Below are 25,217 nucleotides of genomic sequence, written 5' to 3' on the forward strand. Positions count from 1 at the left end.
TTTTAATTGAAAAAAATTCAACAGAACAATGCAATATTGTAAAATTTCATTTTGTGAAAAATGTAAGGCAAAAGTAATATATGCACATATTTACATATATGTATATATGAAAATATATGCAAAATATGTAAATATATGTGTGTGTATGTTTAAGTCCAAAAGGATACTCTGGAGAATGGGGGAGAAAGAAAATACTTTTAAATTTGAAGTTTCTGTATTGTTTCAATTTTTATAACAATCATGCTTCACTTTTTTATAACCATCATGTGTTACTTTGTTGTAAAAAGAAATACTGTTTTAGTTGCAGTGCATTTCTTTTTTCCCCCCTTTCTCTTTTTCCTTCTTTTCCTTGAAATTGACTTTTACCATGAATAAGGCAGTTGTCCTTCAAAGTCCCACATTCTGAATTTGTTTGTTTGCTTCCTCAAGAAGATGTCTGACTTGTTCCTCTGTTTTCCATATTTCCTATAAATTAGAATTTAGCTCTAAAATCTTGATTCAATTCAAGTTCAATTTTTATGCCTTTTGGCAAGAATGGTTTACAGGCAGGGCTTTTTAAAAGTAAACTTTTAATTGAAATATACTATACACACATAAAAGTGCATAGATTATAAGTGTACAAATCAAAATTTTTGTTTAAAAAATGCACATACCCAGAGAATCATCACCTAGATCAAGAATTAGAATGTTCTGGCACCCTGTGATGACCTCCTTCTCTCTAACAGTAACCACAATCTGACTTATGTCACCATAGATTTGTTTTGCCTATTTTTAAATTTTAATGTAAGTAAAATCATGGAATACCTGCTTCTTTGTGTCTGGCTTCTTTCATTCAGCTTTACATTGGTAAGATTTATCCATATTGTTGCAAATAGCAGTAGTTTGTTCTTTTTCATCACTGTATAGTATTCTATTGTATCCATTCTGTTGTAGACGGACCTTTGAGTTGTTCCCAGTTTTTGCCTGGTACAAGTATGGTGCTTCTACTATGAACATTCCTGTGAATGGTCTTTGACACATGTGCGTATGCATTTCTGTTGGGTATATGCTGGAGTAGAATTGCTAGATCACAGAGTAGGCACATTTTCAGTTTTAGTAGATACTACCACACTGTTTTCCAAAGTCATACCCGTTTATACTCCCTGCAGAGGTGTAGGAGAGTTCCAGCTGCTCCACGTCCTTACTTGGTTCTATGAGTATTTTAGATTTTAACTCTTCTCGTGAGTGTCTAGTATCTCTTTATGTCTGACTTGCATTTTCCAAAGATTACTACAGCTGCTGCAAGGAGAATGGATTATAGGAAGGCAAAGATAGGAACAGGAAGAATAGTGGAAGGTTCTTTTAGTAATCAGTAGGAGATGATAGTGGCTTGGAAGAGGATGGTAGCAATGGAGACGGAGACAGAGAGAAGTGGAGGGGTTTGGGATATGTTTTAGAGGTAAAGCCAATGAGATTTGCCAATGGATTAGATGTGGGAGGGGAGTTAATGGGAGGAACCATGGATAGCTCTCAGCTTTTTGGCTTGAACAGCTGGGTGGATAGTTCCCATTACTGACTGGAGAAGTCTGGAGGAGGAAAAGATGTGAGAATCCAGGGTTTTGTTTATTAAGTTTAAGCTCCAAAAGGGCAGGAGGGAGATCTTGAGAAGGCCAAGCAAAAGGATCCACAGCACAAGAGGGGGAGCTGTTCTTAAGGACAACAGAGATTCTCCATCATTGAACAGAAGAGTTATGGGCAGAATTCTGTCCCCCCCCCCCCCCCCAGATTCATATATTGAAGTCCTAACCCCCAGTACCTCATAATGCGACCATTTTTGGAGATAGAGCTTTAAAGAGGTCCTATGTGTAGACTCTATGAGGTCATAAGGGTGGACTCTAGGAGATCCTGTCAGTGGACTCTAATTCAGTCTGATGGTGTCCTTATGAGAAGAGCGGATCAGGACACAGACATGGTCAGAAGGAAGACCATATGAAGACACAGGGAGAAGATGACCATCTACAAGCCAAGGGGAGAGACCTCAGAAGAAACCGACCCTGCCGACACCTTGACCTCAAACTTCTAACCTCCAGAGCTGCGAGAAAATACATTTCTGCGGTTTGAGCACCCAGCCTGTGGAACTGTGTTACGCAGCCCTAGCACACTCATGCAAGAAGGGCGAGCAGAGTGCACGCGCAGCTGTAGGCGACTCTAGATTTGGCAGTGAGCGCGAGGCTGGCTTCGTCTTCTCAGTGAGGCAGGGGCACTCTCACCACTGAATCTGGAAAAGGGGGAGGAAGTGAGGGAGAGAAGAGAAGAGCAGAAAATAGTCTGCATTTAAAAATCATGTTTATGTTTTAAATCTGCTTTGCACACATTGTTTGAGTCTTATTTAATATGTAGACTATTAACTTCTTACAGATAAATATCTAGCTTCTATAAAGTACCTGAGTGTATAATAATTTTATCACTTCTAAATTGCCTTTATTAGTTTTTGAATACGGAAAGAATATTTATAAAATGTATAGGGTGTAAAGAATCATGGCACACCAAATACCCAGTGACAACTGCTCTATTTAAGGAAAAGAACATTAACAGTGTCTTTGAAATCCTCGCTACACCCCTCCCCAATCCCGTCTCTGCTGCTCTCCATGCCCAGAGGTAACCATGATCAGGAATTGTGCGCTTGATAATCCCCCCTTTTTTTTTATTGTTTGCACTTAAATTTTTATTCCCAAATAAAATAATATTAAATATACGTTTTGAACTTTATGTGTATATATATATAAAGTAATGTTGTATGTGTGTGTTCTTCTTGTCTTTTGTTCTGAAATTATGTTCCAGAGATTCATACTTCTTGATATATACACTTATCATTCATTCATTTTCACTGCTGTATAAGATTCCACAGCATAATTATTCCACAATATTTTTATCTGTCATTGTAATACTTTTTTCCCTGTTACGGTTTTGTTCTGAGTGTTCTTGTACTGTCTTGTGTGCACATGTGCCAGAGTGATTTTAAGGTATATTTCTAAGAGTGGAATTGTTAGGAAGAGGGTATGTGTATTTCCATATTTACAAGAAAATGTCAGTCTTCTAACTGATTGAATAAAAGACATTGCCTTCGGCAGTATATAAAAATATGTTACTCTGCCTCTTCATTGTGGCTTAATATTATCAGACTTTTTAATTTTTGTTGATCTCATAGACATGAAACTGTATTTCATTGTGTCTTTGATTTGAGTTTCCTTGATTATTAATAAGATTAACCACTTTTTCATACATGTACTGATCATTCAGTTTTCCTGTGAAGTGCCTATTCAAGTTTTTTGTTGTTGTTATTTGTTTTCTTATTGATTAATATGAGTGTTCTTAAAAACATGTGTTGATGGAAAATAACCAGTAACCATTCCACAGGTGAGAGATAAGGTGAGTTTTACTTGAGGCAGAGAGAGGATTATAATCTGGGAAGGCAGTTTCCACAAAGGAAGAAAGAGTGGTTTTCAGTACATTCTTATATATTTTTAGAACAAAGAACATACATTAAACACACCCCGGACATATATTCATCAAAGTTTCAAAGAGGTATTCATTAGCAAATTAGCAGGTCGACATGACCCTGATGTCGGGAAAGGGACCAATGGGGCGTTATCAATAGGGGAAATACGCATTCTTATCTTAAGGGAGTCCAGTCTTTAATGGTTAAAGCAGATGTGCAACGTATGTGTGATAGGCCAGAAGTCAGTCCTCTTCAGTTCAGGCCAAATCAGTTTTGAACCAGAAGTGACCCCGTATACCTCAATATGTGAAAGTCTCTCGTCACTTATTATCGACACTCATCTTTTATTTGTTGTTATGTGTTGTATACATCTTCTCTTGAAATATTCTTTCCATTTTTTTATAGCGTTTTTTGATGAACCAAAGGTTTTTTTTTTAAATATTAATGTAGTCAAACTTTAGTCTTTTCCTCATGATTTCCACATTCTGTGTTTTGTTTTAAAAATGCTGCTATATCTTAAAGTCTTCTAAAAATTTTATATTATTATCTTTCACATTCAGGTCTTTAATCCCCTGAAATTGATTTTTAGTATTGGTGTGAAGGAGGGGTTCATTTTTTTTGTCATAAGGATACCCAAAGGTCACAAGATAGTGTATTGAAAATAACCTGTCATATGTTAGGTTTCCATGTATATGTGTAGGTCAGATTTGGGGTATTTTTTATTCCATTAGTTATATTATCTATCCTTATGGATGTAAGGGAGCAGAATTTGCATGGCTTTACTATTTTTAAGAACAAAAGACTCAGGAAGAAAACTTGACCTTCTCCCTAAGTGCCTAAAAGAATCTTAGAAGCCCTGTTTCAGGAAGGAGCTATCACCATAGATAACTATAGTATTATATGTTAAATATGGTGTCATACTATGATATGAACTAGAGAGGAACCTGGCAAGGCCCTTTTGATCAAAGTTCTCCCCATGTCCCATTGTCTTTGCAAGGCATAGCAAACCTTTGTTTACCAAACACTTGCTTTTGCATCTCCATGTGAATTGCCTTTGTTGGGGGAGGAAGACATTTCCTCTACCAACTCTAGGTCCTTCTGGCCAGACAACAAATTAAATTCACAATGAGACAGAATAACAGGAGAAAATTAAACAAAGCTTTATAACATGTATACATGGGAGAGACCCAGAAAACCTGAGCAACTCTCCAAAATGGTGGTGGTTCTCATCTTAAATACCATCTTCAGTTACAAAGGAGGATGTTTGGGGTGGGGGAAGTCAGTTATGACTCACCACTCTTGCTTCCACTGGACCCTGCAGGCAGAGATCCGGGAGACTGACATGGTAATAACTCTTACCTCTTGCCAGCTCTTGTCAGGGGTCCAGGATCTCTCAGCTGCAGCAGTCCAGGAGTGAGCAGTGTCCAGCCAGTGAAATTTTATCCAGTCCAAGTCACCAAACTGTAGGGGGAGGAAGACATTTCCTCTACCCACTCTGGGTCCTTCTGGCTGCACAACTAATTAAATTGACAGGAGACAGAATAACAGGAGAAAATTAAACAAAGCTTTGTAGCATGTGTACATGGGAGAGACCCAGAAAAACTGAGCAACTCCCCAAAAGATGCTCCTATCACCTTTATCACTCAGGAAATTGCAAGGGTTTTAGGAGCTCTGTGTCAGGAACCAGGGACAAGGATCAAATGTCTTCCTATGATACCACACCCATACGGAGTCTTCCAATACTGTACAGAATATAGTTCTCCATTTCCTTAGGTCTTTTTTAATGGCTTTTAATAACATTTTGAAAGTATATCCATAAAGGTATATTTTTTTTTCAAAAGAAAGCTTCAGCGCATGGTTGTATATCCCAGTTGTTAGTTTTGTTCTCTGTGTGAGCCACCACCACAGTGTGACAACTGACAGAGGGGTGATGTGATTCCATGACCTGGAAATGAACCTGGGCCATAGCTGTTAGAGTGCCAAATCTTTACCGCTAGACCAGCAGGGCCAGCTCCAAGAAGACTTTTCATAGTTTTATTACACTTATTCCTGGATACCTTTCTTGATGATCTGGTAAATGATACCTTTTCAAAATTACATTTTATGACTATTTATTACTGGGGTATAGAAATGCAGTTGCTTAGTATATATTGATTTTGTAACCAGCAATCTTACTAAATGCTTGTATTTATTTTAATAATTTATCTATAGAGTCTTTGAGACTTTCTATGTAAACAGTTATATTGAGAATAATTGTATTTTTGTTACTTCATTTTTCTTCCTTACACCATTTCTTCATTCATTCATTCATTTTTGCTTCCTGCATGGGTGGTGCATCCAGTACAATGTTCAATAGGAGTGACGATAGCAAGCATCCTTATTTATATCTAATTTTACAGGGACCCAATACAATGTTTCAACATTACACGTAATGCTTGCTGTAGATACTATCAGGCTATTTCTCTTGCTAGGACACTTTTTAAAGAAATCATGAATGCATTTCAATTGTATAAAATGTAGGTTTTATGCATCTACTGAAAGGCCATATGATTTTTCCCTTAATCTATTAATGTGGTGAAATTAATTGATTTTTAATGTTAAATCAACCTTTCTTTGTATAAGCCAAATTTAGTTATGATATAGATATATATTTTTTAAAATTTGTTGTTGAATTTAATGTATTAATATTTTGCTTAGGATATTTTCAATCTCCATGCATCAGTGAGATGATTTGCACTTTTCTTTTTTGTACTGTCCTTGTTGGGTTTTGTATCAGGGTTACGCTATCTTCATGAAATGAGTTGAGAATGTTGTCCCTATTTTGTTCCCTAGGAGCATTTGTGTAAGACTGGAAATATTTCTTCCTTAAATATTTAGAATCACCAGAGAAGCCATCTGGACCTGGAAGAATTGACTGATTGATCAACATCTTTTACATTCCTCATTCAACTTCCTTAACGATTATAAGACTATTCGGGTTTTCTATTCCTTTTGAGCCAGATATAGTGAGATATTTGTCTAACCCTTGTCCTTTTCATTTAAACTAAAAAATTGTTGGCTTAATGATATATATCTATTGTTCTCATGTAAAAATTTTAATCCTCTATTTTTAGCCCCACTACATGACTTTATTATCATTTTATCTATTTTCATTGAGTTTTTAAATATCACCTAGAATGTTTTTATGACTAGGAGTTCTGCTTGACACTTTATGCTTGGTTATTTTTTATGGCTCTTGCTCTTTACTGGTAGTTTCAGTCCTGTTATTTCTATAAACATATTTAAATATACTCGATTTATGGACTGTATTTCACAATTTCCATATCTTCCATCTTTGAGGGTCTGACAAGTGCTGGCTGTCACTCATGATATGTCATTTACTTTCGGGTTTCATGATTTTTGACTGTGAACTCACATTTCTGTGGGAATTCTTTGAGGCCTGGAAGAGAAATGAGTTTCTGTAGAGAAGATTTATGTTCATTTCTGTGAGGCTCCTGGGTCTGTGACCATTTTAACCTAATTCTCAAGCTTGAGGATTTTTAGACCACCCAGATACGTGAATTTGGGCCACAAAACTGTGTGGGCCATCTTGTGCTTATAAAGCTCAGAAGAGATTTTTTCCCATTCTCTGTCCTTAGAGCCAAGTTTCCAGACAGGAGGCAATTCCACTTTCATTGGGGTGGGAGGGGGTGCAGGGAGCAACGCAGTTACTTCCAGTTTGTTCTTTCACTGAAGGGGGGCCCTTTGGTGTCTCAACCTTAACGGGTACTCTCCTATTATTTAGAGTTGCTTCATTGAGGAGGACCCGGGTGATGTCTCTTCTCTGTGCCCTGCACAGAGGTGTAAACCAAAGTTCAGCCTTACCTGGTGTAGCAATGCCCTGGAGTGAAGACCACTTCAGTGTGCTGCATACTTTTCCAGATTTTTGCATTCACTTAATTTGGGCCCAAATAGTCCTTCCTTTATCAGCTTATATGTACATTTCACCTGTCTTATCCAGAATTTTTGCTGTTTACAGTGGGAGAGTAAGTCAGATTCCACGATTTTTTTGAACACGATTTCCTAATCCTTGTGTCGTCAACAATTTCTGGGACACTGATATATTTCTAGTATGTATCAAATTCTCAAAAAATATGGCAGAATAAGTGACTATCACTCTTTACATATACATTTTTTTTACTTCTGGGAGTAGAAAGTCCTGAAACGATTAAATGCTTAATATTCATCAGTTTTTCATAAATGTGCTCGTTAAATATGCTTAGCCAACAGTTATTAATTGTGGTTAGTTGGTTTATCCAATTAAATAATTATTTTAATGTTACAAAAGCCATTATTTGAATCTTTGCTTTGGCTTGCTGGCATCGCTTTGATCCATGACCTCAGACAGCCTTCCTAATCCTGGCCACCCAGTTTGTTAAGGCTTAGTCATAAGAAGGAACAGAAGAGTGTTGAGAAAACAACACAAGTATACACATTTGGTTAAGAGGTAACTTTTGCTGGCGTGAATGACTCTCTGCTGCCCTCTGGAGACCAGTTAAGGAAACAGGTACAAGTACTTTTTCAGCTATGGAGCAAGTTTTTAAATCTATGTGACATTTTTTGTTGTTGTTAAATGTTGGCTCTGAGCTAACATCTGTTGCCAATCTTCTTTTTCTTCTTCTTCTTCTTCTCCCCAGAGCCCCCCAGTACGTAGTTGTATATCCTAGTTGTAGGTCCTTCTGGTTGTGCTGTGTGGGACACTGCATCAGCATGGCCGGATGAGCGGTGCTAGGTCCCCACCCAGTATCCGAATTAGCGAAACCCGGGGCCGCCAAAGCAGAGTGCATGAACAAATAATAAGCAATTTTTCCAATATCATTCATTGAAGATCTTTTCCTTTTCCTTTGATTTATGATGTTTCTCTCATGTTAAAAGATAAATTGAGGCTTATTAAAAATTTTAAGAGGGGCCTGCCTGGTTGCATGGTGGTTAAGTTCTTGTTCTCTGCTTTAGCAGCCTGCAGTTTGCAGGTTCAGATCCTGGGCATGGACCTACACACCACTCAACAAGCCATACTGTGGTGGCATCCCACGTATAAAATAGAGGAAAATTGGCACAGATATTAGCTTAGGGACAATCTTCCTCAAGCAAAAAAGAGGAAGATTGGCAATGGATGTTAGCTCAGGGCCAATCTTCCTCACCACAAAAAAAAAAAATTTCAAGATTTATTTGAGAAAAAATCAATTTGAATCAGGCGATGCCAAACTGGGGGTTAGGAGTGCTCCGCTGACAAGAGCTGGGGAAGAAACTTTTATGGAGAAAAAGGCAGAAGCAAAGCAAGGAAAATATTTGGCTTTAGCTTAAGTGTTTCCCTTATTTGGAAAAACCTAGTTGGCTGTTTGTGTCCTTAGGTTTTGCTTTCCTAACCTTGAGGCATTTGTAGGTTTTGGTTTGCTTATGCAGACTGTTAAGGTAGTAAGCCATCTCAGTGATGGCCTCCTTTTTCATTAACTTAACTCATCATTTCAAGGCAATCCCTGCTATTTTGTGGCTCTATGTTAAGATTATCTATATAGTGGCTCTCCATTGCTTTTCTGTATTTATATTTTTAACATTATAATACGTTTTAGTGTCTGGGACATTTATGTCTCTTTCATTAGTTCTCTTTCTCAAAAATGCTTTGCTTTTTTATTCCTCCAGATGAATTTTAAAATAAGTATGTTTCCTTCCACTCCAAAAAGACCTCCCTTGGCATTTTTATTAAAACAAAGCTAGTTGGAAATTTATTCATGACTTTTGAAAAGAATTTGTATCATTTATAATATTTAGTCTTCGTTTCCAAGAACATTTCTGGATTCACTTATGTCTTGTTTTACGTAACTCAATAAAATTTTATAATTCTCTTTATGTAAGTTGCCTGTCTTTCATATAACGAAGTTATTCCTAAATATTATATTTTATGTCTTTAGAAAATGAAATCTTTTTTGTCATGTTTTAAGAGTCTATTTTGGTATACATGGAAACTGCTGATTTTTTAGCAGCTTTTTTGAGATAATTTACGTAGCATAGAATTCACCCATTTAAAGTGTACAGCTCAATGGTTTATAGTATATTTACAGGGTCGTGCAACCATCACCATAATCTAATTTTAAAACATTTCCATCACCCCGAAAAGAAAGCTTGTACCCATTAGCAGCAGTCCATCCCTATTTCTCTTTTCTCCTCCCCCGACCCTTAACCCCTGGCTACTGCTAATCTACTTTCTGTCTCTATAGATTTACCTATTCTGAACATTTCATACAAATGGAGCGGTACAATATGTGCTCTTCTGTGATTGACTTCTTTCACTTCAGCGTGATATTTTTGGTGTGAAATCCATTGATTTTTATAAATACTCTATCCAACCACTTTGTGGATAGATTTCCAGATGCGGAATTATCAGATCTCATTTGAACAGTTCTTGGTTGATTAATTTGTATTTCTAAGTATATACACATACTACCTGAAAATGGTAATATTCACAGCTTAATTTCTTAGATGTATATCACTTTTTTACACTAGACGGAAGTTGCAGATTAATATTAAATAGGAACAAAAGTGATCATTCTTTCATTTTTACTGAATTTGATGTGAATCCTACTAGTAATTCATCATTAAGTGTAATAATGGGCTTTTGTTTGGAATAGTTTATTGGAGCCATCCCTTGCTGGAGCAGCTGGATGGAATGAAGTCAGACTAGTTAGTCCGTTGAGATGGGCTGTTAGTAGAAATGTAATGAACCTACAGTCTTGGTGCATGGGGCAAGAAAGTATGGAATATACATCTGTGAGGGAAGGCCAAAACTGCACCAGAAAAGTAGGTCAAAAAAGGTTAACAAAGCCAGAGGGACTTGAGTTTGATGTTAAGTGTGTATAGCCAAACGGGGATCCGGGAACCAGAGAAGATTAATGTAAGAAAAAGCAGGCTGGAATGGATGAAGCAGAAGTGACCAAACTCCTGAGGGTGGCTTCTTAGATGCTCCAAGCACAGCGTTTCTTAGATTAATCAGGTCCCTTTACAGAGGCCCACCTGGGATGGATCCTGCCCCTCGTCCCTGCGAGGGGAGGGTCTGGGTGTTTCCTTGCCTTGTCAAGCGGAAGAGTCAAATGTGTACAAGAAGGAAGGAGCAGAAATGGGGTGGGGACACAGTCCTTTGGCACTGATGCGTCAGGAAAGCCAATAACCAGCCTTACACTCCACATGATGAAGGTAGCTCCTGGCAGAGAGGAGAGTCCTGTAACTTTTGTGCAACTGAAGAGTCTGAGTCAGCCTAAGACAAGGCTCTTTGCAGAGGAGCATCAAGGTGAAGTTGAGATGAAGGCTGACAGCCTGGTGGAGGTGATTCTCGGTTCAGCCTCGTGGGCATGGAAGATCATGGCATTCCGCTGTAGCGTTTGGAAGATGCTCATTTCCTGTGCCGTACTGCGTTTACTCGGATGCTTCTTTAGATGATGTTCTCCCAGGTCTCTGAAGGACAATTTTAGAATCTTGGCAGCTCTATTCTATTCTCCATCTTAACTGGATGTTGAAGATTTTTTTTACGGAGGGTCATTTGTGATGGGCCCAGAATTGTGCATACGAATGTTTACAGAACAGATGCTGCTGTGTCCTTGCAGCGCTCTTCATGGAGAAGACATCCCTTTGGGTGACAGGGTAAGGGGAGGAGAATATTTACCATTGTTCATAAGCATCAGGCACATCCCTACCCCCAGAGTACTTGAAATATAACCATCAGAATTTCATTGCCTTGCATCAAAGCACCGCCCTCTCCTTTATCAACAGAGAGCTGATGAAGGAAGTCACTACCTTCTTAGTGGGTGTTCTTTTTTCTGTGAGAAAAATCTGGGATAGACAAAGAACCCTTAGAGAACTGAGTGTTGAGGAGAGTTCAGAGGAGAAGAGGGGGATGGAGAGGTGTTTAAATTGAGGAAAGGATACAGAGGTGTCGAGAGGGCCCTGGATAAGCTTTGCGTCCACTGTTCTGCAGACCCGGTCTGCTTGGACCTAACGTGAGACTAGAGCTCCCGTTAGTTATTCTTTTGTCTTAGGTGGCATGAGTGTTGGGCATTAGTATAGAAACGTGAGTGACGATGCTCAGGGAAACTTTCTCCTTTTCCCTGGCAGATAATTCATGATAATGAGAGCAGTCGTCACTTACTGCATTATTTACTACGGCCCAGGCACTACGCAAAGTGTTTCGTGTGCCTCACCATAATCATTCTATTTCAACAGAAAGACAAAAAAGACTAGAGTGAAATTCAAATGGATTACAGAAAAATGCAAATTGCTATGTCTAAGTTTTTATCTCAACGCTCTCCTTTTCGACGTGACTGTGATCGGCCTTCAGGAGAAAAGATGAATGGAACTAATTCCCCTTCCGCAGATTCTCGCTCAGGTTTTTTAAGAAAATGCTGATATTCATATTTCTCCCCTCTGGCTAAGCCCCCAGCTCCTTAAGTGGTTCTCACATGAGGAGAATTCCAGACTCCTCAGCATCCTGTTTTAAGCATCCCTCTTAAAAGATCCTCTTAAAGCATCCTCGTAACACGTGGGATAAGTATGTAACCCAAACCACCACAAGTATCGCCCTGGTGACTGAGAAAACTCAAGCCCTGGGGCACTGGGGCCGCCCTGGGCCTATTGGTTAAGTTCATGTGCTCCGCAGGCCGCTGGTTCAGATCCTGGACGGGGACCTATGTACTGCTCATCAGGCCATGCTGTGGCCGTATCCCACATAGAAGAAATAGAATGACTTCAACTAGGATATACAACGATGTACTGGGAAGCTGTGGGGAGGAGAAGAAAAGAAAAAGATTGGCAGCAGATGTTACCTCAGGGCCAATCTTTAAAAAAGAAATAAAACAACCCTGGGGCACAAAGAAAAGTGAGCACTCCTTATTCTGGTGACAGGCTGTGGGGACAGGGAGAGGTAGGCTGAAGCAGATTCTGGCCATGTATGTTTTTATATTTATTTTTCATAAAATTGAAATAGTGCTATTAATAATATTATTTATTTTTAATTAATCTTTTTTTTTAAGGAAGATTGGCCCTGAGCTAACATCCGCTGCCAATCCTCCTCTTTTTGCTGAGGAAGATTGGCCCTGAGCTAACACCCAGGCTCATCTTCCTCTATTTTATATGTGAGACACCTGCCGCAGCATGGCTTGATAAGTGGTGCATATATCCACTCCTGGGATTTGAACCAGCGAATCCTGGGCCACCAAAGCAGAGTGCGCAAACTTAACTGCTGTGCCACCAAGCCGGCCCTAATAATATTTATTTTTAAATATTAGGATTCATAGGTACTTTTAAAATAGTAAACTAAGTATACGCTATATTTCAAATACAAATTCTATGAACATATCTAAAACAACAAATGCAAACAAAAATAAACATCAAACTCATAGTTCTAATATAAATTACCAGCAAATTAAATGGCACTCAAAAAGTAATAAACTGGGCCAGCCCAGTGGCGTAGTGGTTAAGGTTGCATGCTCCACTTCAATGGCCTAGGGTTCACTGGTGCAGACCTACACACTGCTCATCAAGCCATGCTGTGGCAGCATCCCACACACAAAATAGAGGAAGACTGGCACAGATGTTAGCTCAGGGCCAATCTTCCTCACCAAAAACCAAAAAAAAAACAAAGTAATACACCAAATAATAGTAATAATAATAAACTGTGCTACATAAGATGGAAGAAAATGTAATCACGAAAATGTGATCATTTTATCTGACCTTTTAAAAATGTGCAATCTTATGGCAGAGGCTATGCATGTGTGGGGGCAGGGGGTACTTGGGAAATCTCTGTACTTTCTTCTCAATTTTATTGTGAATTTAAAACTGCTCTTAAAAAAGTCTTTAAAAAAAATATGATCTTGAAAAAACTAAACAGGTGTCAATTTATCAGCATCAAGCCACAGGAAATTTTTGTACAAAGCTCTCTTTCTGACTGGCAGTAATTGGCAGGATGGAACACTGCTATGAGTTAACTTCAGATGCTTTCTCACGATGTCTTTATCATCAAATAATCACATCTCTTCTTTGACGCTTTTGAAGAGATCATTGCAAACGACTCTGTTCGTTTTGCAGGGACCGCCACCTTTTTATGGATAGCAAGTAGCGGTGTTTGTTTCAAGGAAAGCATTTCTGGTTTCTCTTCTTTATTTTCTCAAATATAGATGAAGATTCGGTGCAGAATTATGTGAATCTGTTTCTAGGCTGTCATGTTAAAAATGCGTTTGTTAAAATGATATAATGTTTAAATTGTTTTAAAAAGTCTTTGAAATGGGAAAGTATTTCTACTTACAAGGAAGCTTTGTTTTGTTGGTTGTCATTCTCTTCCACCTCTGGAGGACCGCAGGGGTACAGTATAGAAAAACACTTTCTTTTTTTTTGGTGTTTTTTTTTTTTTTGAGGAAAATTAGCCCTGAGCTAACATCTCCTGCCAATACTCCTCTTTTTGCTGAGGAAGACTGGTCCTGAGTTAACATCCATGCCCGTCTTCCTCTATTTTCTATGTGGGACGCCTGTCACAGCATGGCTTGCCAAGCAATGCCATATCTGCACCCAGGATCCAAACCAGTGAACCCCAGGCTGCCAAAGTGGAATGTGTGCACTTAACCGCCGAGCCACCGGGCCAGCCACTGGAAGAACCCTTTCTAATGAGAGCACTAATATTCGATTCCAAATTTCAGTGCAACAGATACCATCTGAGTATTAGATGATTTAATTTCAGATTTTTAAAAAAGTCCTAATAACAGTATTATGCAATAAAATACCAACATTTTGGTATAGGGAGGGGATTAAGTTTTCTGGTCTCTGACTTATGAAACCACGATGGGCTTCTGCCACAGGCAGGGTGCCTCCCCTCAGAATGTGAGAAATTCCCTTCCCTGGAAGACTGTTGATGGCCTGGAGGAGGCTTGATATTGAAAAGAGGGTGAGAAAGAAGACTGACTGGACGAAATGGCAAAAAAACTAGAGTCTATGATAGAAAAGAGTTACAGAATAAGTCACCCCAAATTCACTATGACCCCAACTCTACAAAGTGTGCTCCTCCTCAGCTCTGCCCTGTCTCCTGAGTCTCCTGGTCTCTGTTGGTGGCACCACAATCCAGCCAGTATCCCCAGCTGGGAAGCTAGGAGTCTCTCCTTGTGCTGGACACCAGGATTTGCCCCCAAGTGTTCACAGCCTCGTGTAATGGAAGGGACCATGGACTTGCTTCTGCCCAGCAGAATACAGCAAAGATGCTGTGATGATTATGTCATATAAGAATGTAGAACCTGACTTGCAGAGTCTGTCTCTCCTTTGCTGGGTTGGCACAAACAAGAAGTCATGTTGGGGAGCCCCAACATTTGGGCAGCCTCTGGAGCTGAGGGCAAGCCTTGGCTGAAAGTCCGTGAGAAACAGAAGCCCTCAGTCCTACGGCTGCAAGGATGTGAATCTTTCTAACAACCTGAGCAGACTTGAAAGCAGATGCTTTCCCAGTCGAGCCTCGGATGAGACCACAGCCCCAAATGACACTTTTCTTGCAGCCTTGTGGCCCCTAAGTGGAGGACCCATCTAGTTCGTGCCTGAACTCCTGACTCACAGAAACTGTGAGATTATACATGTGTGTGTGTGTTTAAGCCGCAAGTTTGTGGTAAAACTTGACACAGCATAGATACCGAATACATCCTTATTTTTGGTGAGCCATCAAATCCTGCCAGTTTTCTACCTCCTAAATCCACCCTTGTCATGCCACTGAACTAGCTCAGACAGCATGGCTTGCCTGGCCTGTGGCTGTTTCCTTCTTATCCCATCTGGTCTCCTTAAGTCCGTTGTCTGCCCAGTCAAGTGAGCGGTCTTTCAAAACGCAAATCCGGGTCACATCCTGCCCGTTTGAAACCCGTCAGCCTCTCCTCCATACCTGCAGGATGACGTCTAAGCCCTTAGCGTGGCCCAGAAGGCCCTTACACCTCTCCACTCTTATCTCTTTCCACTTCTTGGCAAAAACTTCACCCTCCAGCGATACTAAGCTACTTACAGTCACCTGCCCGCTTCTGCACACCTGAAGTTATTAGTCACCTCCCTGGAATGGTCACAGAATGTCCCTTCTTGCTGGAATGCTCTTTCTCTCCTGGATAATTGACACACCGAATTGTATCACAATTACCTACTTATGGATTGGTCTCCACACTAGCCTTTTTGTTCCTGTGGACCAGGGACTGAGTTTTATTCATCTTTGTACTCTGCTCCACCCAGAGAGCCTGGCACATGATAGGTATTTGGCAAATTTTATTGAATAAAGGCCTGAATATAACCAAGAAGGGTGCCAAAAGAATTCGACCTGTACCATGGTACCGGAAGCAGATCCTGAGTGCCTAGTGAAAGCTTCCTAGAACAAAGGCAGTGCACGATGTTGGGGCTTTAACTCCTCTTTCGCTCCATTGTCGATTCATCCATCCATCCATCCATCGTCTGATTTTGTAGCAGAGAGAAGGGCAGCCCTTGCTCTCAAGTTGTTCATAGTCTAGTGGTCCTGAGAGACAAGAAACTCAGCAATTGCAGTCCATAATAGAGGTTTGCAACTGACCAGTGCCTAATTCATCCTGGGGATTTGGAAGAATAGTCAAGGAAGACTTTCGAGAGGAGATGACTCCTGAACCAAGCCTTGAAGGATCATGAATATTTGGCAAGTTGAGGGAAGATGGGAGGCAGAGAGGGAAGTGGACCATTTGACAGCACAGAGGCATTAAGATGCAAGGCACAGTCAGAAAGCTGCAAATCATTTGGTGTGGCCAGCAGAGCAGAGGGCTGGAGAAAGTGGTGAAAGGGGACACAGGCAAGCGAAGCTAAGGAATTTATATTTTATCTCAAAGACATCAAAGAATTCTAAGTAGTTTTCATGACGGGCTTAGATTTGCAGCCTTGAAAGATAAACATTATTGGAATGCTTATGAGACTCGATAAATAATACGCCTCCTCCCTACCCAGGTTCTGGACCGGCTGAAAAATAAAGCCAGGAGCCAGCAGATGGAGACTATTTGTTTTCTGATAAAGCGGGCTACCCAGGGCTGAGCCCCAGCATTTGGCAGACTCAACTCCCATCGCAGGCAGCCGAGAGCTGGGCAGGTGTCTTCCTGCTGGGCCCATCGTGTGCTTCTGCAGCCCTCGCCCCAGTGAGAAAGGGACAAGGAAGGGCGTGGTCCAAAGGTGGCCAAGTTTGTCCTTCCAAGGTCATACTCAGATAATTGACTGGAGGATGTCACTCCACGTGGAAGGAAACAACATTCTCTGGATTTTTCTTCTTCTCTTAACACTTCGAACTTATCCATTTAGCCCATGATCAACTAGCTGTGTATCTGAGCCTTAGGGAGAGGAAAGCACAGCTCCCACCTTCATGATGCAGCCCCTTAAAGCCAACCACCCTTCCTCTGGGGGTCCTGAGACCTCTGGTACCCCAGGAGACTCAGCATTAAGTTAGGAAAGTGACCTCCAAGGTCACTTTGTGATCCAATACTGACAATTTCCTTGCTAGTCTATGTCTCATCCCAGATGATGTCCACCTCTGTTGTCTGATATTGTCTACCACGAGGTTTTGCCCATGAGATAAAATGACATCAAAAATTATTCTAATATTAAAAAGACAACAATTATGTCCCACATTTTAATGTTAACTGCTTCTCACTTTCACATGCCAAAGGAAAAATTAAAATACAAATATTAATTCTTCTGGCAAGACCAGAGGAACTAAAGTCCAAAATAACATTTTCTTGCCATTGTGAATGAAGAGACTGCAGACGTACTCCTGTCTCCTTCCCCTCACATTCTCTACATCGGAGCCCAGCTCTCGGTGGCACAGCGAGGTGAGGAGGTGGGTGACATGAAGAGAGGATGGAGCAAATACGTCAGGGCATTGAGCATCATAAGGGCCAGTTCTCTTAGCTAGAGAAGGGCTTATACTATGGAAAGGAGATGGGTCGTAATGAACACTGTGGTGTTGAGTTGGAATTGGAGATGTTGGTGTGAGCTTATGGTCTTTAGATGTAGATATTGTATTAGTCAAGATTCTTCAGGGAAGCAGAACCAATAGGATGTATGTATAGAGAGAGAGAAAAAAAGAGAGGCTTATTTTAAGGAATTGCCTTGTGTGATCATGGCGGCTGGCAAGTCTGAAATCTGCAAGGTGGGCCGGCAGCCGGAGACCCAGTGAAGCATTGACGTTACAGCTCAAGTCCAAAAACAGTCTGCTAACAGAATTCCCTCTTCCTGTGGGGAACTCAGTCTTCCTCTGAAAGCCTTCAACTGATTGGACCCACATGTGGAGGATAATCTGCTTTATCCAAAGTCTATCGATTTAAATGTTAATCTCACACAAAAAAAACACCTTCGCAGCAACATCTAGACTGGTGTTTGACCAAATCTCTGGATACTAGAAAAGGAAGCCAAGGTTCAAGCCCTCTCTCCCTCTGCAGGCAGCCATGTCTCAGGGAAGCCAGAGCTCGAGGGGGCGGGGATGGGGGGCGGGCAGGAGCTTTGATGGGTAAGAGTAGGTTGCATGGGATTTGGGAGGTTTTGCTCTTGTTTCGTTTTCTTGGCTTTTGCTTTATTCCTATTTTTCTTTCCTTTATCTGATTTTGTTGTTGTTATCTAAGGGTTAGGAAAAAAAAAAAAAGCCACGGCATTTTCCCAAGAGTTCTTCCAGAAGGTGAGAAACACGAGACAAGAGACCAGATTTCAAGGGGTGGTGAAGACAAATAAAGCTGCTCTCCGCTTATCTCCCCCGGAGTCCAGCCCGCTGGATAAGCACTGGTGAAACATCAGAAACACGCCTGGAGATGAAGAGAGGAATCCAATGTGTTTGGGCCTTACAACTATTTTTTGAAATGTCAAAAATGAAACTTTTTGTTCTTGCAAAGAACTGTGACTCTCCCTGCACGGAAGTCCAGAGAGGCTGGCCTGTCCTCGGGCACCCCCGAAGATGGGCAGCATCTCAGCACCGCTCCCGGTGGGGGTTTCAATGACCTCTGGGGGTGGTTTGTGCCATGTTATAAAGGAGATGACTTGGCTAACCTGTCAGAACCACCTTTGTTTTGCTGTTTTTTAAGAGTAAAATAAAGCCGTCATATTCAGAACATAAAAATTCGTGAGCAAATAAATAAGTAATAAACAGAGTGACCCAAGAAGAGTGTTGATAAGATGTAGAAAGAATGCCAGTGGGCGGAGAGAGGTGCCAGGGCTTCCCAGAGCAGGCAGCATCTGGGTTTGAGTGACAAACAGTAACAACAATAATGTGTCTCGGCCTCTGCAGAGCATTTGAGCTGTGGACATAGATAAGAATAGACGTGAAGCGTAGATCCACATACTCAATATTCTTCTTTAAAATCACCCAACTGAAAAGCTGGTATTGTCATATGGATTATTCTATTTTCACTTTTTAATTCTACCAGATATTCATATGCTGATTTTTTTCACTAGGGCCATGTAGACTACATCAGTGTTATGTTCCCAGCTTGACTCTTAATGCTACCTCAACATAATATTGTTCTTCTCAGTCTACCGATATTCATCCTATAATACTAGCACAATTTTAGTCTGGAAATCCAACTCTTTAAAATACAGTATTAAGTATATTAGCAGATCTGGTTAGGTTTTGCTATATTTCCTGTATGTGCCTGTGCCCAAATGTATTAACAATGAACAAACAATAAAAACAAAATAATTCTTCTGCAATTCCCAAAAGAGTCCAAAATGGACAATATGTTTTTCCATGTCAGTGTTGAAAATGAGATTTTTTTATATGCTGGAAATAAGAAATGGCATCCATTTTTAATCATTCCTGACCTGTCTTGGCTTTGAGATCCAGTTCTTCAGAGTAATGACTGCATGTGGGGAAGCACCTGAATGCTTTCAACAGGCTGCCAAGAAATGGTACTTGTTTCTTTCCACATCTCCATCCCCAACCATTGAGGGAATTCATTGCACCATTGAAATTTACTTCCTTTTTTTTACATATTCCAAGTTTTGCTCTCTTTCTTTTTAGAGGAAGATTGAAGTAAGACATTCACAGTCGTGATGCGAAGGGACTTACCATTAAGGTTTACTATTATTATTTGTGTGGCTGATGCAGTTCAAGTAACACAGCACGCTTTGTGTTATGGAATATTTCTGTGCTGTATTCCAGGAGACTCTAGCATATGGTTCAATACAAGTATAGTTATTCGCTAAAAATTGTGTGCAAGTTACAAAAATGAAATAACTTACAAGACAGTAGCTTAAATAAAACGTGGAATGGTTTCTGGCGGTACCAGTTTAGCGTCTGATTTTTCATGCTGCTTTTTCCCCCCAGAAATATTTTGAGGTGGAGGAAGAGCAGACTTCTATGCAAGACACGATGGCTGTCAAGATGAATATTTTGTTAAGAAAACTAAAGGAGAGAGATGAAATTATTAGGGAATTACGAGAGGAGCTGGAGCTGTATGAAGAATTTGGATTCCAAAGATGTGTAAGTTTCAAAGCAAAGAATAATTCATTTTAATATATGTAAATAAATATATAATTATCTAAAAGCTTGGGTTAAGAATAAGGAAATATGATTGATGTATCTTGGCCATCTCTCCACAGCATAAGCCAGTCTAACCCTTTGTTGCTCAATGGTATATTCTGGAAAACCCATGAAAAGTTATAAATAGGAGCAGTGTAATTATTCTCAATTTTTCTTTGTAATGACAATGAAATAACCTATCTCCCACTGCAAACAATTTCCCAGTCTGGAAGAGCACGTAAATAGAGTTCTGTTTTAATTCTGAAGACTCCTACCCTTTCTTGGGATCCAGATAGTCTGAAAGACGCTAAGCAATCTCCCCAAGTCAGAGGCTTCCAAGAAGCCAACTTGGAATAGGATGACCTTTGGAAATGTTAAGAAGGAAAATTCTCTGAGGGTTTCCCCCACTTCTCCCTGTTGCGATGGGAGCCAGGAGCTGCCTGAATGCTCAAAGCACTGATGGGAACAAAACTGAAAAGAGAGAGAAAGCAGAAGGGAAAGTTGACCCTGCTCTGAAGGATTCTGTGGACCCTGAGGGTGGGTCCATTTTGAAGTCAGCTCTGAGCCACCGGCTGTCCCTGACTCGACCACAGTCCGGAGTCATAGAGGGATTTTGATTATTAGGTTCTAAGAGCAAGAAGCTGAGTAGGAGAGGCTAGCAGAGAGGCCAGAGGAATAACAATCTATTGGCTAGCCACCAGCAGGTACCAGGTGCCTCCTCAATGGTACCTCTTCTCAGCTCAGCTCAGGTTATAGATGAGGAAGCAGAGACAGGGTGGGTAAGTCACTTCCCCCAGCCACACGGCTAGTCAATGACAAAGATGACATGAAAACAGTGGAGGTCGGCTGAATCCAAAGCCCGCAGAAGTAGGTGGAACTTTATGCTCCACAGTAAGATAGATTCATAAATTAATATAAATTTATAGTAAATTATAATTAATAGATAAATTAATAAATTAAAGGCTGTAATTTATATATACATAAAATATATAGATTATATTATTCTAATAGATTAAATTACTCTAATATATTATTATAATTAATGTATAATGTATGTTAATGCATGTGTATATATACACGTAAATATTGACACATGCATGTACACGTACAGAAAACATCTGAGAAGTTGTACATCAAACTATTAACAGTGGGAAGAAACACCTGTGGGTCGCCAGCCCCTTTAAGTGCAATCTTTGGTTTATCTAAATCCCACACTAGTGTTCTTATTTAAAACTCCAAAGTCAGAAGAAACAAGGAATTGAACGTGCCCCATTCTAAAGGATTTTGTTTACCAACTCGTGGAGTATTTGCTTTTTAATCTATTAGAGTTCTTTATGTTCTAAAAAGAACCCTGAGCATCTTCTGAGTCACATGGCATTGTGTTATGAGCACAGATCTAATAAAGGTGAATAATTCTTTGTACACGTCTGATTGCCTTAGAGAGGAGGAACAGCCAATTTTTGCACTTAGTTTTCCTTAACCTATTCCTGGGTCTACATCTCACTTATTTTTTTGAGAAAATAATGAAATAGAAAAGGCTAAAATCTGTCGCAGTTTTGGCTTTTAATCCTGCCTTGGCTGAAGACACCCCGCATAGATCGGCAGGGCAATTTTGATGCGTTGATTCCCCATTTATGAAACGGAAAGCGCTACCTGCCTGGCTGAGAGAGAGCTATGAGAAGGATACCAGTTGTATCGAATGTGAATTGCTTTGAGTTCTTTGGAGAAAGATAAGCATATAAATTCTAATTATCATGATGAGGAAACGCACAAGAGCTTATGACCATCTAGTTCACACTCCATGGAATGCACTGAACGGCCCTCGGACTGTTGAGAACATCCCGATTCGGTAAGTGAGCTCCTTACTCCAAGGAGTAGTGGTCTTTCTGGTGATGTCTTTCTAGAGACGGTCTTTCTAGTGATGAAGTCTTTCTAGTGATGTTGACGCCTCTAAGTGTTCCCAACCCGTTAACTGGTCCGTGTGGACGTCCCGGGGAAAGAACAAGGATGGGCGGTGGCTTTGTGAGTATGAGGGGAAGTGGGAGGCTCCACTTGGTCTTGCACAAGCAGGGTGCTTTCCGGCTCAGGGTGGCATTCTGAATACCCTGGGTACCTCACTATCATTTGTCCCCCGGAGATCACATCAAAATGTCTGTAAACCCCCTAAGATTTGAGGAAGGTGAGATACTCCTTATTAACTGGATGTAGACGTTTCTCCCAGCTCCTTAGGACCCCAACAAAACCTATGGCCCTGGTCTCAGGCCCTGATGGAGAGCAGTCCTAGTGTACGTTTTGGGAATAGGGACATGAATGTCACAACAGCAGATCATGGGTTACATAAAATTAAACCTGTGGAAATACCTTTTTTCAATCCTCTGAGGACAAGCTTTCCTAAAACCCCACGCCGCTTAAGTTCTAGAGGATTCGCCTTCTTATTTGAAATTTCATCTTATACAACTGCTCCCTCTAGTGGTGTAAAATAGCTTGAGGCACCAAGCATCGGAAATGAGACTTGGAAAACAGAATTTGGAGAAACTTTCAAAGCAGCAGTGGAAATAACTTGAAAACCCTTGAAATAAACAATAGGGAAGCACTCTAGTTTCTTCTTGCTGATAGTCAAATTACATAAATAGCTTTATGGTTAATAAGTAGTCATAATGTCTCTCTAGGACTGTTTTGAGAGAAATCTGACAAGAGTGTGAGAGGAAAGGGAAAATTTAATAAAGAGCTAGTTTAAATTATATTTATGACAAAACGGAAGTTAGAAAAGGAAGCTTTTCAAGTTACAGAAGCCTCATCTCTCCAGGTCAGAGCATCCTTGATGTTGAATTTTCCTGAGAGCAATTTCACTTAAGGGCTGAGCTTCTTTCAGGTTTATTTCTGTAGGAAACCATTTGACTTCACTACATACCACTGTAGTTTTCAGGTTGTCATGCCATAGGTTGATAAATCCGCTTGAGAATTGCTAAAGGAAGTTAGCTCGTCAGGGTGTGTGCCCGCACATGCGCGTACGAGTTTAAATTGCAATCAGAGGTGTCATTTTGACAGATTTTTCCTTTTTCTTCTTTACCCCAAAATGAACAAGCTGCGCAGCCATCAACCATGCACACCCCCCCCCCCCCCCCCGTGAACATAACTGCTTGTTGCTGACAGCTCTGAAACAGAGCTGTCATTCAAGAGTGGCAGCTCTTCAGGGCTGTGCTGCCCCAGTGTGCCGCTTTCCTGGTTGTCACACATTGGGAAAGCACCTGCTCTCCTCCGTGACTGTCATGCATCATGGGCATGCATCAGAACCCTACTTCACCCCCAGCATCAAACTGAGATGTCCGAGTCCTATCCAGGGAGCCTATGGGATTGAGACACCAATATGGCAGAAGGAAGATGACTAAGAAGCCACACGCAGTGCTCCAAACCATATTTCTCAGACTTCATTGTGCATATGAGTCACCGGCAGCTCTTGTTAAGATACAGATTCCACGGTAGGTCTGGGCTGGGGCCTGAGATTCTGTATTTCCAGTAAGCTCCCAGGTGATGCTGAGGCTTCTGGTCCGTGGACCACGCTTGAGTGGCAAGGCTCTAGAGTACCTGAGTTTTCAGAAAGGATTCTTTCAAGATCAGTTTGGAATTCTGAAACCTGGGAGCAGTGATTCCACACATCTTGTGAATGTTCAGAAGAGAAATATCACGTGAGACACCACCTGAAGTTCTAGTTTTCACAACATAATAGAAAACTTTAAATCGGCAAGTTCTTTTTAAATTTAAACTTCCAGGATGATCACGGATCACACACACTCTCTCTTCCACTGTAATGTGGCTTTAAATAGCTACATCTAGTTAACTGCCTTTTAATGATCTCCATCCTTCTTAACCTTGGTTTATCAATGCAGTTTATTTTAAAGAAGTCTCGTGATTTAAGTAAGCCAAATCTAGTGGTGTAGGCAGATGGTAGAAGGAACACCACCACAAAACCTGCCGCTCAGAGTGTAACAGATGACCGTAGCAGCCCAGAACTATCTCTTTGTTCATTTTGCTAATGAGTGTCCTCATTGCTGTGGGAGTCTGAATAGTTAATTACTTGCAGTTCCTGAAGCTGACAGATGGTGGGGACAGAGCTAAAGGTTAACCTCACCAGAGCAGGGGCTGGAGATGGCTAAGTGGAGGAAAAATCCCGGAGATGAGTGAGCTTTCCTTGTTTCCTGCTTTTATACGAGATTTTTTAAAAACACATTTAGGTATTAGCTGCTCCCACTTATAAATTTTACATGTCACCTGACTAATTCAAATAGTTCTTGTTTAGTTTATGATCATGGGTGCTCATGTAATCTGTTGTGGGTGTTCATATTCTGCCACTGTTAAAAATGCTTGCTTAAGCCTACAAAAGCAAATATTATTTGTTTGTTTGCTTGTTTATTTTTTAAAAGCCTTTTTAGTCTATAAATACATTCTGTGATGGTCTTAAATTGAACCATGTGGAACAAGCGATTAATGACCAGAATTCTTCCCTTAGTAAGAAAATTGTTGTATATTAACTGCTAGATTTGTAATTCTCATTAATTAAGAAGGAAATGGGCTCAGATAATTTAAATGGAATGGTGATTCAAAATCGTGGAGATTTATATTGGGTTTAGTGCAAAATTTAACATTATTTTAAAAATTAACTCTGATGTAACTACATTAGTAAGCCACTCATTGTGTTTTAAGGGTTTGTTAATGTACTATGAAGCATTGTAGCCACTTTTTTCTGTTGAGACATTATGATCACAAAGGAAAATATTTTAACAATTTCCAGATATCTCTGAAGTTAAACAAAAGTATAGTTTCAACAGGAAACCAGTATATTGGGAAGAATAATCCTGTTTTTGAGGGGAGATTTTATTCTTGTGCATTTGCAGTCATGGAATTACTACAGAAAGAATAGGTTATAATTCATCTGAAGATTACAGTTCAAAAGTATTTCTATTGTCTATATTAATTTTGAGGGGAGGCATATAGAACCTCCTGTCTCTTTTAGCATAATAATATAATGACTTTAAAGCACACTCTTTCATATTTTGAGACTGCATAATCAGTTTAATATTTTAGCATCACGAAGTATAAAGTTCTACACCCGTTTTTCCCCAATCCATTACATCTTAATTTTTTTTAAAACGTGTGGCAGCAAAATCTAGACAGCCATAAGCAAGTATATTCAGA

The 25,217-nt window shown here is 40.2% G+C and overlaps 1 protein-coding gene across 1 annotated transcript in view; it reads left to right on the plus strand.

The window, feature by feature from the left end:
- C12H10orf67 (chromosome 12 C10orf67 homolog) overlaps nt 1-25,217 on the plus strand; it is a 145,879-nt gene that overhangs the window by 34,018 nt on the left and 86,644 nt on the right. Inside the window, exon 5 of the mRNA XM_046679607.1 lies at nt 19,830-19,985. Coding sequence (XP_046535563.1) covers nt 19,830-19,985 — 156 coding nt within the window. The remainder of the gene's footprint in view (nt 1-19,829; nt 19,986-25,217) is intronic.

The sequence above is a fragment of the Equus quagga genome, chromosome 12 (genome assembly GCF_021613505.1).
Source record: "Equus quagga isolate Etosha38 chromosome 12, UCLA_HA_Equagga_1.0, whole genome shotgun sequence".
Classification (NCBI taxonomy): domain Eukaryota; kingdom Metazoa; phylum Chordata; class Mammalia; order Perissodactyla; family Equidae; genus Equus; species Equus quagga.